Below are 16994 nucleotides of genomic sequence, written 5' to 3'. Positions count from 1 at the left end.
GGTGCAAACCTCTGATTAAGGGGCGTCACAAGATGCCCGTGTGTTTGGTCCAGGTTTAGATCATTCTGGATTTTCAAAGGCTAGAGGATTCTGGGGCTGCAGTTGGCTCAGGCGAAGAGAGAGGAGGGAAGGGGGAGAGGGGAGGGGAGGAGAGCCATTATTGGGGCTCAGTCTAGGACTCCTGAACGCGGGTCCTCTCTCCCGTCCCCGGAGCTCGCTCTGGGGCAGAGGCAGAGGCGGAGGGCGGGCCCGGGGTGGGTTTTCCCGAGCTCTGCGCTGGGCTGGAGTTCGAGCCCGCCGTGCTCCGCTGCACAGTGGGGGGGTGGGGAAGGGGGCCGGTCCCGCTGACTTCCGGGTGGGTTTTGCGGAGGGCAGAGAGGCCTGCCCCTGTCCCCCCTCCTCCCCCCTCCCACCCCTGCCTGGCGAGTGAGTGACAGCCGCCCTCCCCGCCCCCATCAAGAGCCATCTGGTCACCTGATCGAGCTGGCCTTGGTCAGGTGACAGAGGAGGAGCCGCGGGAGGGCGGGCAGCGCGGCAGCTGGGCTAGCTCGCCCGGCGGAGGCCCGGTGGAGGACCGGCGGGGGACCGGCGGAGGCCCCGCCGAGGAGGACCCATGGCCCCGGGGCTGGCGAGCGCGCGCCGCGCGTTCCCGCGGTGGCCGCCCCTGGCGCTGGCGCTGGCGCTGGCGCTGCTGCTATGGCCGCCCGGGAGCTCGGCCCGCCGCGCCGCGCGCTTCGACCCCACTTGGGAGTCGCTGGACGCGCGGCCGCTGCCCGCCTGGTTCGACCAGGCCAAGGTCGGGATCTTCATCCACTGGGGCGTGTTCTCCGTGCCCGCCTTCGGCAGCGAGTGGTTCTGGTGAGTGCGCCGGGCCGGCTCTCGGGCTCGAGCTCCTCGGCCCGGGCGCAGCTCCGGGGCGGTTCCGGGGCGGCTCCGGGGCAGCGCCACCCGCGCTGGCGGCCCCGCGGCGCGGGCGGGGCGCGCTGGCGTCCGGCTGCGCGAGCGCGCAGCTCCGGGGCGTGAGTCGCCGCGGCCCGGGCTCTGCGCCCCGGTGTGTCGGGACTCGGTTCCACCCCGCGAGGCCACGGTGGGCTGCTTCCCGCCGGGAGGGTCGCTCCGGCCGGGGGTGCGGGGGGTGTCACCCCGCAAGTGCTGCTGCACCTGCTCCACCTCCTGACCCCTGAACGCCCCGCGGGAGCCTCTGAAGGGCTCTTCAGGGCGAAGCGTTGCAGGTGTGGAACCAGGACTTCTTGCTTTCCTTCCTGCCGGTCCTGGGCCTCGAATTGAGGCCCGGACCTTGTCCTCGAGCACAAGGCTGTAATTGAGACACAGGTCAGCTTCCAGCCGGTTGCTAGTTAATTGGATGGAGATCAGAGTCTCAGAGACTTTCCTGCCCCTGCTGGCTTCAAACCCTATCCTCGGATCTCAGCCTCCGGCGTCCTGCGGTTTACTGGTGTGAACCATGGACCCCTGTGGTAGGAACTTTTGTTGTTGTTGTTGTTGTTTTTTAAAGAATGGTACCCCAAGCAAACAAACAACAAAAGGACAACAAACCTTTACGTTGTTAATAGATCACTGTATGAAAGATAAAGCATGTTAAAGTGCATTTGGTTTTACTTAAGGATCAGTTTCAACATCTGCACATGATCCCTTGAACGTGATCCCATGGTACTTAATAAGATAAACATGTTACTACACGTATTTATATATGTAGATGTGTATCTCTGTGTATGTGTGTCTGGCTGTGTTGCTCTGGACAGTTTATTTCTTTATAGTGCAATTAAAAAAGGTAAAAAAAAAAAAAAGGCAGGCAGGCATGGTGGTTCATGCCTGTAATCCCAGCATTCAGATGACTCAGAGGATTAGGAGGTCAAGGCCAGCTTGGTCTTCATAGCTAGTTCCAGGCCAACTTGGGTGAGACTGTCTTAAATAAACAAACATAAACAAGTAAGTAAAAGCTGGTGCAGACCCTGCCTCAAATACATACATACAGGCCTACATACATATATACACACACATACGTATCTCCATATACAGTGCAGGATGGAGGTATGAGTTAGTAGTAGGGCTTATGTGTGGAGGGGATCCTGGGTCCAGTCCTACCAACAGAGCCCACCAAACAGACCCCAAACTCCCACATTAAACAAAAGTGCTTCAATTCATCAGTTGGCTTTTCATTTTGAGGTTCCAAAAACCCAACTGAAAGATGTAATAGGGACTCAGGATCTCACAGAACTAGACATTTAGAGGGAATCTGTCAGCACACTGGTGAAATTGATGACATAGGCATTTTCCGTGGACTTGACCCTTGTAGTCATATGACGGAGGCCAGCCATCATAAGCCCACATGGCCTTCAAGCTTGTCCCAATAGAGAGCCAACTTCTCTTTGTCTCAGGAAGCAGACCATTCTTGGTCTCCCAGATTGCCTTCTCCTCCTCATCCACAGGCATGGCTGGGTTGCATACCCATGCTGTAGCTGCCACATAAGCTGGTACCGTAGGTAGGTGACTTTGGACTGGAACATGTCTTTGGAACTGCATCTGATGTCCTTGAGTGAAGTCTTGTCAGCCAGTATAGGCTCCTGGTCATTTGAGAGATGTAGAGCTTACTATGGAAATATTCTTACAGAGGGAGAGGAGCTGGACCAAGTGGAGGTGGGCCAGAGACAGGGGCTTGCATCTAGGTCATGAGGACAGTTCCTGATGGGTAGATCTACCGTGTTTTAGATAGTTTTCATTCTGCCCCTACCCCTGTAGCTTGAACTTAAGGCCTTGAGTTTTCTCGGCTTTCTTGCTCACGCTGCTGTTCTATCACTTGAGTCATGCCTCTAGTCCTGCTTTTTGCTGCTTATTTTGGACTTTCATGGACTTTTTTTGGGTGTGTGTGTGTGTCAGGAATGGCTTCAAATTGTAATACTCCAGATCTCAACTCCTGAATAAAACTAGGATTACAAGTGTGAGCTACAGTGCCTGGTTCAGATGTTCTTTTTGTTAAGTTACCAGAGTGAAGCTGTTTAGGCTCAATATAGTATTGGCCAGAAAGAGTCTGTGTCACAAGTACGTTTTAAATTTGAATCAATCTATAAAACAACAGCGTCTTCATAATTTCACTCTTACCAGCCTTTCTGCTGTCCCCCACCTTCCCTCATCACGTTGTTTAGGTTTTGACGCATATCTTCTTGGCTTTAGAAACCTTCATCCCTCTGGTTACAAAGTCACTTAATACGTCAACACAGGTGTTATATGTAGTGCTTTAAAGACTGGGGAATGAGAATGGGTTCTCTAGAACTCCTGTTTCTGAGCTGAGAAGATTTCATGGTGGGACAGGTGCCAATGGGACAGGAGGAGGGTGGCGTGGCTTGTAGTCACAGGATGTGGAGGTAAAGAGGGGGACACCGGAGGAAGGGGAGGGCGGGGTTGTCATTTCAAATGGATGCATCCGTGTGGTGCCTGTGTTCATTCCTCTTCTCCCATAGGTGGTACTGGCAAAAGGAAAAACGACCACAGTTTGTAAACTTTATGAATGATAATTACTCCCCTGGTTTTAATTATGAAGATTTTGGGCCACAGTTTACAGCCAAGTTTTTTAATGCCAATCAGTGGGCAGAAATTCTTCAGGCCTCGGGGGCCAAATACGTTGTCTTAACTTCCAAGCATCATGAAGGTAAGTTCAGAGCAACGACCGAGTCTACAGCTTTACAGTGGGTGCATTTAAAGTACAGAATTAGTGAGAAATAATGTCCTGTGGTGTGTGTCCTCTCTGTCACCTCCTCCTACCCCTTAATGAGCTCTCAAGGTGTAGGGATTTACTGTCTGTAATGAAAACATTGTCAGGAAACACAGTCCTCAAGCAAGCAGTGTACCTGGCTCTTGGAGCAGACAAGAATCTTGCAGGAATCTAACTCAGCGTCTTCATTATCAATGGTGGTGACCTTTGATTAGCCGGGAGAGGTAGAAGCTGTTCCTCTCTGAGCTGTGGTCTGCTGTTGTTGATTCCTTGTTTCATGTTAGCCTCTGTGCCAGCAGTTGCTAGGTATATAACACGAGGGTTTCCTCACAGATCTCAAAGTCTGTAAGGAAGAATACTGGGCCATCCAGTCCTCACAAGGAGCCCCGAACTTTCCCACATTGTTTCTCTCATCAGAACAGAATGTGAGAGATGGGTGGGGGGAGAATAGATGGGAAGGGGAGAGAACGATGGAAGGGGTGACATTGATTAAGACGCGTTGTACTCACAAACTCACATGTTGAACGAAACCTTTTTGTACAACGACCTGAAGATAGTAAAATCATAGGTAAGTAAAAAGCAGAAGATAGACCATGAAAAAAACCATCATGAAGCACTTGTTTGTATAAGCAGTTATCTATGTATCGTATCTGATTTGTTCTGACATATTTGTGGGTTACATTTACCGAAGTAAAGTTGATATTGCCTTACAAGGATTTTAAATCTTCTTCCTCAGGTTTTACCCTTTGGGGTTCAGAGAATTCCTGGAACTGGAATGCTGTGGATGTGGGGCCGAAGAGGGACATTGTCAGAGAACTTGAGATGGCCATTAGGAAAAGAACTGACTTGCGCTTTGGACTCTACTATTCGCTTTTTGAGTGGTTTCATCCGTACTTCCTTCAGGATGAATCCACTTTCTTCTCTACGCGACAGTTTCCATTTTCAAAGGCATTGCCTGAGCTCTATGAGCTAGTGAACAGGTATCAGCCAGATGTTCTGTGGTCAGATGGAGATGGAGGAGCAACGGACCAATACTGGAACAGCACGGGCTTCCTTGCGTGGCTGTATAATGACAGGTATGTTGTATCTGCCTCAGATGCTTCTAAGACACATGGAGCATTCTAACTCCCAGGTTTCTTAAAGTATTTCCTTTTAGATGTATTTGTAATTTGAGGTGGGGGGAGGGTATCATTGCAAACAGTGCTTATTAGTTATAGCAATTTTTTCTCCAAACTCTTCAGGAGTTAAATTTAAAACATGCCTTATTTTGAAATTAAGATAAAAAAAAAACCAACAAAAAAACAACAACACAAGATCTCTAGGTTCCAGTGGCTCATGCCTATAATCCTGGTTATTCAGAAGGTTAAGATCTGAAGATTGTGGTTCAAAGCCAGCCTGGCCAGGAAACTGTGAGATTTTTTTTTTTTTTTTCCGGTCTTGGGGCTTGAACTCTGGGCTTGGGTGCTGTCCCTGGGCTCTTCAGCTCAAGGCAAGCGCTCTACCGCTTGAGCCACAGCACCACTTCTGGTTTTCTAGTGGTTTATTGGAGATAAAAGTCTCATGGACTTTCCTTCCTGGGCTGGCTTTGAACTACGATCCTCAGATCTCAGCCTCCTGAGTTGATAGGATTACAGGCATGAGCCACCGGTGCCTGGCTCGTCTGTGAGATTCTTATCTCGAATTTGCCACCAAAAAGCTAGAAATGGGGCTGTATCTTAAGTGGTAGAGCACTAACCTTGAGCTCAGGGACAGACTGACCTGAGTTCATACCCCAGAACTGGTGTGTGTGCACGTGCGTGCGCAGCATCAAAGACTTTTGAAGTTTTCATTTTGGCTATGAGGGAAGCAGTGTCAGGTGGACTGTTGTTCAAGACTATCCTGATCAAAAATTTTTCAAGACCACCTCAACCAGCAAAAAGCTTGACACAATGGTATGTGCCATTTATCCCAGATATGTGAGAAGCATAAATAGGATCATAGTCCATGCCAGTGCAGACAAAAAATGAGAGACTCTTTGAGAAAAAGAACTAAGGCAAAATGATTGTATATGTGGCTCAAGTGCATTAAGAACATGAGTTCAAACCTCAGAACCATTAAAAAGAAAAAGTACTCATTTCATAGGTCCCTATTTTTATCTCCTACTCTGTTCTTTTAGGACCAAGACATCATTGCTCCTAACTATGTGTCCTTCCATTCTTTTGATTCCTTCTTTTTGTTGTTTTTTTGTTTGTTTGTTTGTTTTACCTTCCAACAGGCCTGGCCACCTTGTTGATGTCAGTCTGCCTCCTCTTTTCCTTAACTATCAAGATCTTACCTTCTGTTCTTTCCTGGCATTTTCAAGGTTGTCTAAGAGAGCATGGAGCTCTGAGGAGATCCTCCGTTAGTTTGCTTAAGTAGAAGGTGCTCCATACTTTGTATGAAAACAGGCAGTCCTTTATATGTGCTTCCTGGATTCCCAAAGGGCCCAAACAAAAATGTTCTGAAGAACTCTTGAAATTATTCAAAGCAGCAGTGTCTCCAGACCTTCTTCCAAGGGGAAAACCCATCTTCTTCAATGTGGTGAATCAAAACTGTTCACTGTAAGTGGAACCCAGTTTCCTCTGTGTGAACTACCAGTCATGATAAGAAATATTGTGGGGAAATTGGAATGGATAAAGAAAACGTAGAACATATACACAATGCATATTCAGCCATAACCAAGAATGGAATCGTGTAGTTCCAGGGAAATGGTTGGAACTGGAGATCATCATGTTCAGAGAGAGAAACCAAATTCAGAAAGACAAATATCACATGATGAAGGAAGGGGAGACTGAGAAAGGGAGGGGAGAAAAGGAGAGGGTGATGTAAGAAATGTGATCTAGGTCCATTATCTTTCATTATATATGTATGAAATAGTATATATGTTTTAAAAGGAGAGGAGAGAATGGGATTAAGAAAAAGTAAAGGATGAACTTGAAGACAGTACAGTAGACTCTTGCTATCTGCAGGAATCTTGTTCCAAGGAGACTACCACTGTGGAAAAACCACACACGCTCGGAATGCCTAGAGTTCAGGACTATACAGCAGAAAAGGGATTCATTTTTCCCATATGCACACGATGTGCCACGTCTCAACAAATCTCTGACTTTCACATGATTGTTTAGATTGAGCACATTTTTACCTTGCTTTTTGGAAGACATATTTGCACAAAACTAAGGGTAGGGAAACACTAAACACTAAGTCACTACTCAGTGACTTAACCACAGTGACAAGTAAGTAAAACTTGCTAAGAGCATCTCCACATCAGCTGAGCTGTGGAATGTACATGGGGGAATTTAAGGTGGTTTTAAAAAAATTTCTTTTTTTTTTCTTTTGAGGATACTTTTGGGGATTTGACTTCTGGCCTTATACTTTGCTAGGCACATGCTCTACCATTTGAGCTACACCTTCAGCTCTTTTTGCATTAGGTTTTCAGAAAGGGTCTAGCCTTGGACTGTAATCTTTCTATTATGATTCCTCTGTAGCTGGTATTATAGGCATCTGTCACATGCCTCTGCTTTATTTAGCTTTTTCATTAGGCACAATCATAAAAGAAAGCCTAGTGTGTACATGTACACGCCATATGTACACTATCTGTGTGATATGTATTGCACATATATATGGTATATAATACACATCACAAATATAAAAGCTGTGTGTACATGTGTCTATAACATATGTATATTACACATGCATTGTTATATAATAGGTTTAATATTATATATGAAATACACGTAGACTAATCCTTGGTAAGAATACTAATTGAGTTTAAATTCAGTTTTGGCTGCCATTCACAGTGTCAGAGGTGGAGGTTCAAATAATCACATAATACCCTTCCTTATGTGGGGCACTGGCCTGAGTATTTCCTCAGTTACTTTTGTTCTAATAATGCTAAGGGAATTCATTATGGAGAGCAGTTAGAGAACATGCTGTTGTTCTGTGAGTAAGGACCCCAGTTACCCCAAGTCTGTTGGACTTCATAACCCTGGGCTTTCCACTCATAGGCTATGGACATTTTTAAGAGTGACTTTCAGATAGAACTGTCTACAAGTGACATTTCCTTTTGTACTAGAAACCACTTTGTTATTATTATCATTATTTTTATCGTTGTTAATTTAAAGTGTTTTTCCTTTCAGCCCAGTTCGGGATACTGTGGTCACCAATGACCGCTGGGGAGCGGGCTGCATGTGCAAGCATGGCGGTTACTACACCTGCAGCGATCGATATAACCCAGGACATCTTTTGCCACATAAGTGGGAAAACTGCATGACAATAGACAAGTCGTCTTGGGGCTACAGGAAGGAAGCTTGGATTGGAGACTATCTAACGATTGAAGAATTGGTGAAGGTACGGTACAGTGTCTGGTAGCTAGTTTTTTGTTTTTTTAAAATAGGGTTTCACTATATAACCTAGATTAGTCACAAATTCATGGTTCTCCTACCTCAGCCTCCTCAGAGAATGCTGGGATCACAGGCCTATACCACCGTGCCTGGCTCCTCTACTGGAATATTGAAATAGTCTCTCTCTCTCTCTTTTTTTTCTTTGGTGCCAGTATGGTGTCTTGAACTCAGGGTCTAGGCTCTATTGCTTAGCTTTTTCACTCAAGGCTGGTGCTCGGCCACTTGAGCCATTGTTCTGCTTCTGGCTTTGGGGTAATTAATTGGAGATAAGAGTCTTACAGACTTTTCTCCAAGAGCTGGCTTTGGACCTCAGATCTCAATCTTGAGTAGGATTACAAGCCTGAGTCACCAGTGCCCCGCTTGTAGTATTCTTAAATGTGAGTTTGTACAAGAACTGTTTCTTGTAATCTGGGTTCTTTGGTGGCATGCAAACACAGATTATTAGTATAATCTATGCCTCTACTTCTAGCTAGTTACTATGTAGATATAAAAATGCATGATCAGGGCTGGCAAGTTGGCTCAGTGGTAGAGTGCTTGCCTTATATGCATGAGGCCCCGGGTTCGATTTCTCAGCACCATATAAGCAGAAAAGTCTGGAGTAGCACTGTGGCTCAAGTGGTAGAGCGCTAGCCTTGAGCTGAAGAGCTCAGGGACATTGCCCAGGTCCAAAGTTTGGGCCCCACGACTGACAAAAGAAAAAAAAAAAAAAGCATGATCAGCTGGGCATTAATGGCTCCTATCTAATCCTAGTTACTTAGGAGGGTGAGATCTATCACAGTTCAAAGCTAGCTTGGGCAGCAAAGTCTTATCTCCAATAACCTACTAAAAAAACTCTTAAGTGGAGCTTTGACTCAAGTGGTACAGTGCTAGCTTTGAGCAAGAGAAGTAAGGGAAGGTACACAGACCCTGCATCCAAGACCCGGATTTGCACCAAGAAAAAAAAAAAGCAATGTAAGTAGAATTTTTCTTTTCTGAGAACTGCGTTTATTCTTAATTTTTCAGCAACTAGTGGAGACAGTTGCTTGTGGAGGAAATCTTCTGATGAACATTGGCCCCACATCAGATGGCATCATTTCTGTCATTTTTGAGGAGAGACTGAGGCAAATGGGGAGCTGGCTGAAAGTCAATGGGAAAGCCATTTATGAAACCAGCCCTTGGCGATCTCAGAACGACACTCTTACCCCAGAGGTGTGGTAAGTCTTTCTGGTTGTCTAAAAGTGATATTCGATAGGGCAAGGCACTTAGAATTTCTCAGAGATAGAAAGAGAAAAGGAAGATAAGGGAGAAATCAGAAGAGTACTATACAGAAACCGCGTGATAACTTAGTGAGGTACAAAGAGAAGAAGGAAGGAGAAGACTTGGCATGTTTTTAAACGGAGTGTCTATCCATTTCTGCTGAAGTCATTTCTAGAGATAGCAGAGTACAAAGTTCAGTTAAGAGCAGTGAGCTTTTTAAAAAAATAAAATTGTAAGCTGTTCTAGTAAGTAAAAATGGTTAATTGATTGGCGAATATAAGACAGACTACAATTTAGTCAGTTTGGTAAATTCAAACTTTCAGGTAAGACATACCACCAAATTAGCAAGTAACCCCCTCCCCCCAGAGACAATAAGTTAAAATCAGCCAAAACAGTGAGGATAGTGGGAAAATGGTAGTGTATGAAGCACTGGGGGTATCTGGCTTGCTTCTCTAGTCGGTAGTTGTACTAGTAGAATTTGTGTCATGATTAACAAGTACCAGAAAAAATAACTTGACTCCATAATCATTATTGGAATAAATGCAGATAAAAGCTACTAAGGTACAACCTTGCATCCATTAGAAAGCTACTACTTAAAAAAAATAATAAATGGTAATGGAGACATTGGAGAGATTAGAACCCTTGTGCCTTGTTAGTGGGAATGTAAAGTGGTGTAGCCATTTGGGAAACACTGTAGTAGTTCCTTAAAAAAGAGCGGGCAAGCCAGTGGCTCACACCTGCCATCCAAGCTACTCAGGAGGCTGAGATCTGAGAATCATAGTTCAAAGCCAGCCTGGGCAACAAATCCAAGGAACTCTTATGTCCAGTTAACCAGCAAAAAACCCCAGAAAGCTGGAAATGTAGACGTGACTCAAGTGGTAGACCACCACCTTGAGTGAAAAGCCAAGTGAGAGCATAAGGCCCTGAATTATTCAAGCCCTATTTCTTGTGTGTGTGAGCATACACACAGTCATACAGATAAATAATCAACTGTACTTTTTCCACTTTACCATGAACTTCTGGGTATGTCTAGAAACACATGCATTCTTGGACAAGGGTAAATTAGCTCATCTTGGCTTTAAGACCAACCCTGTTTTCTGGATCCCAAATCATTCCATGCAAGAGTTCTCCTTTTTTGAGTTCTCCTTTTTTGGTCCTCATCTTCAGTTCCTCCTGTTTTAGTAGCTGCTTTCCAAAAGTCACATAGGAACAGGTTCTTTCCTTTCCTCTCCCCATCTTTTCCCTTCTCTTTTCTCCCTTCATTCCTTTGTTCCTTCTTTCCCTTCCCTTCCCTTCCTTCCGCTCTCCCTCCATCCCTTCCTTCCTTTCTTTCCTTCCTTCCATCCCGCCCTCCTTCCTTCCCACCCTCCTTCCTCCCCCCCTTCTTTCTTTTTCTCTGCTTGCTAGTACTGAGGCCCTAGGTACTGTGTCTTACCTTTTTTTTCCCTCAAGGCTGGCACTCTTAACATTTGGTCTGCATTTCTGGGTCTATTTTCTGGGTAATTGGAGACAAGAGTCTCATGGACTTTCCTGCCCAAACTGGCTTCAAAATGTGGTCTTCAGATCTCAGCCTTCTGAGTGACTAGGATCAAAGGTGTGAGCCACTGGTACCCAGCAACAAATTTTTTTTTTAAATGTTGGAGGAGTAGAAGGGGGGGGGGGTGCTTTTTATAGCACCAGGAAGTGGGTAGATATTTGCAATATGAGAATAATTCTGTAAAACAATCCCATGCCCGACCCAAGGATGAGAAACATAGGCTGTAACTTGTCATAATGCTTTTTATTTTAAATTCTAACCAGGTACACAGCTAACTCTAAGGAAAAGTCAGTCTATGCCATTTTCCTTAGATGGCCCACCTCTGGACAGCTGTTCCTTGGCCAACCCAAAGCTAGTGTGGGGGCAACAAAGGTAAGAGGGAAATGTGCATTTATTAGTTTTTAAATTGTTGACTAAAATGTTCTGGTAAGAACATAACTTCTCCTCTTAGAGTAACCTTAAAATGAGTCTTAAAATCGATAAATATTTAGCAAAAACTTTGAAATTTTTCCTAAGAAAATTAAGCTTAGAGCCACATATTTTGGCTATAAGCTCATAATCCTACCTACTTGGGAGGCTGAGATTGTGAGGATTACAATGCAATGTCAGCTCAGGCAAAAAGTTTACAAGACTCCATTTCAACCTATTAAAAAAAACCCTGGCTTTAGTGGTATGGTCTGTCACCTAGACAAGACTTCAGGTACTCTGCTATCCTGGAAACATAAAAAGGACTGGAGGCATGGCTCAAGTGGTAGAGCACTTGCCTAGCAATCTCAAGGCCTTGCACTTGAACTCTAACACTGCTAAAACAAAACAAATTCCTCAATTTGTAAGCTGCAGTATCTCCAAGCATGTCATGTAATAATATCCTTCATAGTTTTTCTCTGTTCAAGTTCACTGAATGCACCCAACATGAATTTTTTTTAAAAAACTAGAATTCAGGAGTTTCCCCTAATTATTCCCCAGAGCACATCTGAAGAAAAGTAAGACGGCATGACCCTGCTGTTCCAGTCAAGATGGTGGTAGTCATTAGTTAATGTGTTGATTCATTTGGAAGTTTTCCTATGCCACCTCTTGCAATTAATTTCCAACACCTATCAGGCAGAAAGAAGACAGCTCAACTCTAACATTGAACTATAGCTTTAACAGGTGCTGCTAAAGCTCGTGCTTATAATTCTATCTACCGAGGCTGAGATCTGGATGATCAAAGACAGCCAGGACAGAAATGTTCACTACACTCGATCTCTAAAGTGTTAGAAATGGCTTGAGATGTTGAGATGTCCCATAGAAATAACACCAACTGAAAAAGGATCTAGCAAGGCAAAGTCCAGAAAGGTGTATCCTCAGCCAAAAAGTCTGCCGAGCAAGCACTCAGCATGCAGGCCACTCCCTTTTTATTCTTAGTCAAGCCCTCTGCTTGCACTGGCTAAACACAAATTCACAATCTGCAAAAGGATGTGGCTTCATTAACAGGGTATAACTAAAATTCAAGGAGATTCTAACAGGATGTCTTAATTAAAATGCAGCAGGAGAAGGATGTAGCTAAAATGTAACAAGGGCTAAGCCACTTGACCTCTTCAGGAAAACATTTCTCACAAGGTTGACAGAAGCAATTGACTTCGATTTAAAAAAAAAAAAAAAAAGAACTTCTTTCACACAAATAAACAACAAAAAACAGAGCTAGAGCCTTGACTCAAATGGTAGAGCACCAGATAAGCAAGTACAAGGTACAGAACTCAAACCCCAGTACTGCCAAAACTAAGTACAACTGGAAAAGATAGACAATAATATTAACCTTTTGCCTAGATTCTCTTTGGAAAAAAAAGTACTGTCAAAGTGCATTTTTTTTTTCAATTGATCCATCTGATAGGTAAAAATGTATGGCTTACAGTAACTGTAGAACCTATAGAGAACTACTTTCTTGAATTCACTGAGTATAATTGAGACAGGACATAAAACAATTCTAGTAATTGTTGATTAGACTTAACATTATTATGTATTCTTGGGAGGTTATTGGCAAACATGGGGAGGATTGGAGGCTGACCTGGAGAAGGGAGCCTTTCTTCAAACGTTTCATGTAAGAAATGGGCAGGCCCACGCTGGGCAGATTATTTCAGTCATTTTCAGTCCCTACTCTAATGCTCCATTCAACCTTCACAATATATTCTCCAATCTGCACATTTTTATTTCCCTCTTGCGAGTAACAGAGGAGTAAGATAGAGGCATTTATATAGGGTTGTGAATACCATTTACTCAAATAGCATGTGAATGGCTAAAGGTTAAACAAATGAATATTCTGTGTCTAGTGTGTGTGTGTGTGTGTATGTGTGTGTGTTTGTGTGTGTGTGTGTGTATGTGTGTGTGTATTTAGAAATACCAGTTGTTCCTTCCCCGTAGAACATCTGAGTCAAAGAGATACATTAGAAAACATCTGTGTTTATGTTTTTTATTTCAGGTGAATCTACTGGGCCATGGACAACCACTTAACTGGACTTTGGCCAAGCCAAGTGGCATTATGGTAGAGTTGCCGCAGCTGAGCATTGACGAGATGCCCTGTGAATGGGGCTGGGCACTTGCACTGACAAACGTAACCTAACATGTACCAGAGGCCCATACTGGTTAACTTGAGCTCTAAGGACGCCATGTGTTTACTGTGATAGCACATGGAGAAAGCAAATGTACCACTGACCAAGAAAAGCCAAATAATTAGGCAGTGCAGCCCTTTTTTTCCTTCTCCCTAAGTTCTTCACTAAATCACACATGGCAACCATTTTAGCTTTCCTCTGAATTTTTCCATAAAGTCTCTTAACATTGGATTTGTGTCTATGTGTAAGTCAGAGGTAGAACTTTGTTTTAGAGCAACTAGGAATTGGTAATGCTCTCCTATTCCTATGTAGGGTACCTGGAAATAGAACCTTTAAAGAAGTTATTAAGGTTGCATGAAGGGATCATGTGAAATTAAAAAGCTTCTACACAGCAAAAAAAAAAAAAAAAAAAAAAAGAGAATGAGAGAGACCTTTATCAGAATCAATAATCAATAGACAGTCTGAAATTGGAGAAAAATCTTTGCCGGCTATTTTTTTATTGGCTGAAGGATTAATCTCCAGAATATAAGAAGGGATCCAAATATTAAATGCCAAAGAACAAACAACCTAATTAATGAGTGGGCAAATGAATGAAAGTTTTCCAAACAAATAGAAATGGCCAATAAATAGATGATGAGCTGGGCAACAGTGTAATCCCAGCTACTAAGGAAACCAAGACCTGAGGATCATGGTTCAAGGCCAGCCCAGGCAGGAAAGTCGGTGAGACTCTTTATCTCCAATTAACCAGCAAAAATCAGCAAGTGGGCTGGGTGCTGGTGGCTCACACCTGTAATCCTGGTTACTCAGGGGGCTGAGATCTGAGGATCACGGTTCAAAGCCAGCCCAGGTAAGAATGTCAGTGAGACTCGTATCTCCAGTAAACCACCAGAAAACTGGAAGTAGCACTGTGGCTCAAGTGGTAGAGCGCTCACCTTGAGCTGAAGAGTGGAGGGACAGCACCCAGGCCCAGAGTTCAAGCCCCGTGACCGACAAAAAAAAATCGGCAAGTGGAGCTGTGGTTCAAGTGGTACAATGCCAGACTTGAATGATAAAATTAAGGTATAGAACCTAGGCCCCAAATTCAAGTCCCAGTACTTGCCCACCCCTATCCCCTTTCCCCCCGCCCCCCCAAAAAAAGAAACAGATGCAAATATGTTCAACATAGCCACCAGGGACACTCAAATCAAAAGGACACAGAGATTCCATTTTACCCCAGTCTCAGTAGCTAATATCAAGAAAACAGCAATAGCCAGGCTCCAGTGGCTCACGCCTGTCATCCTAGCTATTCAGGAGGCTGAGTGAGATCTGAGGTTCATAGTTCAAAGCCAGCCTGGGCAGGAAAGTCTGTGAGACTCATCTCCAGTAAACCACCAGAAAACCGGAAGTGGCACTGTGGCTCAAATGGTAGAGTGCTAGCCTTGAGCTGAAGAGCTGAGGGACAGCGCCCAGGCCCAGAGTTCAAGCCCCATGACTACCACCACCAACAAAAAGAAAACAGCTATAGACACTGGCAAGGATGGGGTGGAGGAGGAACCTTATGCCTTATACATTGTTGCTAGGAGTGTGAAGTAGTGCAGACACTATACAAGTCAGTATGGAGGTCCCTCAAAACACTATAAAGTCCGAACTACCCTATGATTCTGTTATAGCACTCCTGGGCAAATAGCTGAAGGAATATAAATGAGCATGCTGTAGATACCTGCACACCCATGCTTATAGCAGTACTATCACAGCAGTCAAACTGTGGAACCAGCGTAGGTGCTCATCAACTGAGGAACAAAACATACCTGTAATCTCAGCTACTTGGAAGGCAGGTAAGGGAGGATTGTGGTTGGAAGCCATCATCTAGTGCAGGAGAACTAGAAACCTGATCACAAGATTATGATAAGCTGGGCGTGGTGACACATACCTGTAATCCTAGCTACAGAGAAGGTGTAGGTAGGAGGGTAGTGGGCTGAGAAGAGCAGTGGTCAAGTAGTCCCTGGCAAAATGATACCCTATCTGAAAAAAATCAATAAATAATAAAAACTAGAAAACATGGCTCAAATGATAAAGCCCCGAGTTCAATCCCTAGTATTCCCGTCCCCCCACCCCCACCCCCACATGAACTATGTACTATGTAATTTGTGGGCAGGGATGGAGCAGGAACTGGGGCAGAGCAAAGGAAGGGGTGACATTTTTGAAAAAAGAAATGTACTCAGCCAGGTGCTGACGGCTCATAGTTGTAAACGTAGGTATTCAGGAGGCTGAGATTTGAGGATCGCAGTTCAAAGCCAGCCTAGGAAGCAAAGTCTGTGAGACTTATCTCCAATTAACCACCAGAAAACTGGAAGTAGTGCTGTGGCTGAAAGTGGTAGATCACTAGCCTTGAACAAAAAGAGGGCCCAGGCCCTCAGTTCAAGCCCCATAACCAGTAAAACAAAACAAAAAAAACTCCAAACAAAGAAAGAAATCTACTCACTGCCTGACTAATGAAATGGTAAACCCTCTGTATAATACTTTAAGAATAACAATAAAATTATATTAAAAATAAAATACAAATGAGGAAACATACAGTCTTTTTAAAATAAAGAATGAAGTCATTTGCAGGAAAATGGAACTGAAGATCTTCATGTTAAAGTGAAATAAGCCATTTTTTGAAAGAAATATTATGTTTTTCCTCATATATGGAATCTAGACAAAAAAAAAAAATGACCTAAGTCTAAGACTAGGACTATTAGAGTAGAAACAGTGGGAGGAGGGGGAGGTGAAAAGCTCAAGGGTGACAAACACATTGGAAGTATTTTAAATACACATGAAAAAATGAAACCTGTTAAAATAATTTAAAAGAGGAGGGAGAAAGAACAGTAAAAGGAATGATTAAAGTATACTACACATATGGAAATACTGCACCAAAATAACCCCTTGTACAATTAAGACTTCACTATTCATTTCTTACCCTCTTCTATTTAGCTATCTAATTTATAGGGAGAACATAAATTGATATTATGAAAATAAGCCATTCCTAGCAAGATACTGACACTGATGACAATGATTCATTTATTTCTGACCTCATTGCACTTCTAAATGTATAGAAATAATCAGTTCTTTTTTAAAATGTAGTATTATTTTTTCTATAAGAAAGTTAAAAGCATCACCTTACCAGCTAAAATGAAAATTTAAAAACCTCTGTTCTCCAAAAATAACAGCAAAAATAGTAGGGGTCAAATATATGAATGGTTGAAAAGTATTAACTAGACAAATTCTATTTTATTAAAATAGTTTATTGCAATAAGATATTCAATGTACTCAAAATCAATACAAAGTAAGTTGTTAGAAGTATTTACATAAAACTATGTAATCAATAATAGCCATGCACAGTGTCAACACAATTTTAGCTTATAGGTCAGTTTAAAATTCTCTAAGGTAAGCCTTAGAAAATACCACAGAGAAATAGCAAAGGAAAAAGGAGCTGATTGTAATTGTTAAAGTTCACTGATTTTCCTAAGAAG

General features: G+C 43.5%; 1 protein-coding gene across 1 annotated transcript; it reads left to right on the top strand.

Annotated features, from left to right (window-relative positions):
- Positions 1–598: 598 nt before the first annotated feature.
- LOC122124152 (plasma alpha-L-fucosidase-like) lies at positions 599–13732 on the top strand. The gene is made up of 7 exons (XM_042698883.1): positions 599–858; positions 3477–3664; positions 4464–4803; positions 7882–8092; positions 9148–9338; positions 11182–11290; positions 13374–13732. The coding sequence occupies exons 1-7, from the start codon at positions 614–616 to the stop codon at positions 13512–13514; spliced, it is 1425 nt and encodes a 474-aa protein (XP_042554817.1). The 5' UTR covers positions 599–613; the 3' UTR covers positions 13515–13732.
- Positions 13733–16994: the final 3262 nt, after the last annotated feature.

This window comes from Dipodomys spectabilis, unplaced genomic scaffold, assembly GCF_019054845.1.
Source record: "Dipodomys spectabilis isolate Male_0828 unplaced genomic scaffold, ASM1905484v1 ptg000001l, whole genome shotgun sequence".
Classification (NCBI taxonomy): domain Eukaryota; kingdom Metazoa; phylum Chordata; class Mammalia; order Rodentia; family Heteromyidae; genus Dipodomys; species Dipodomys spectabilis.
The sequence above is the reverse complement of the archived record's forward strand: the minus strand, read 5'-3'. Positions and strand labels throughout refer to the sequence as shown.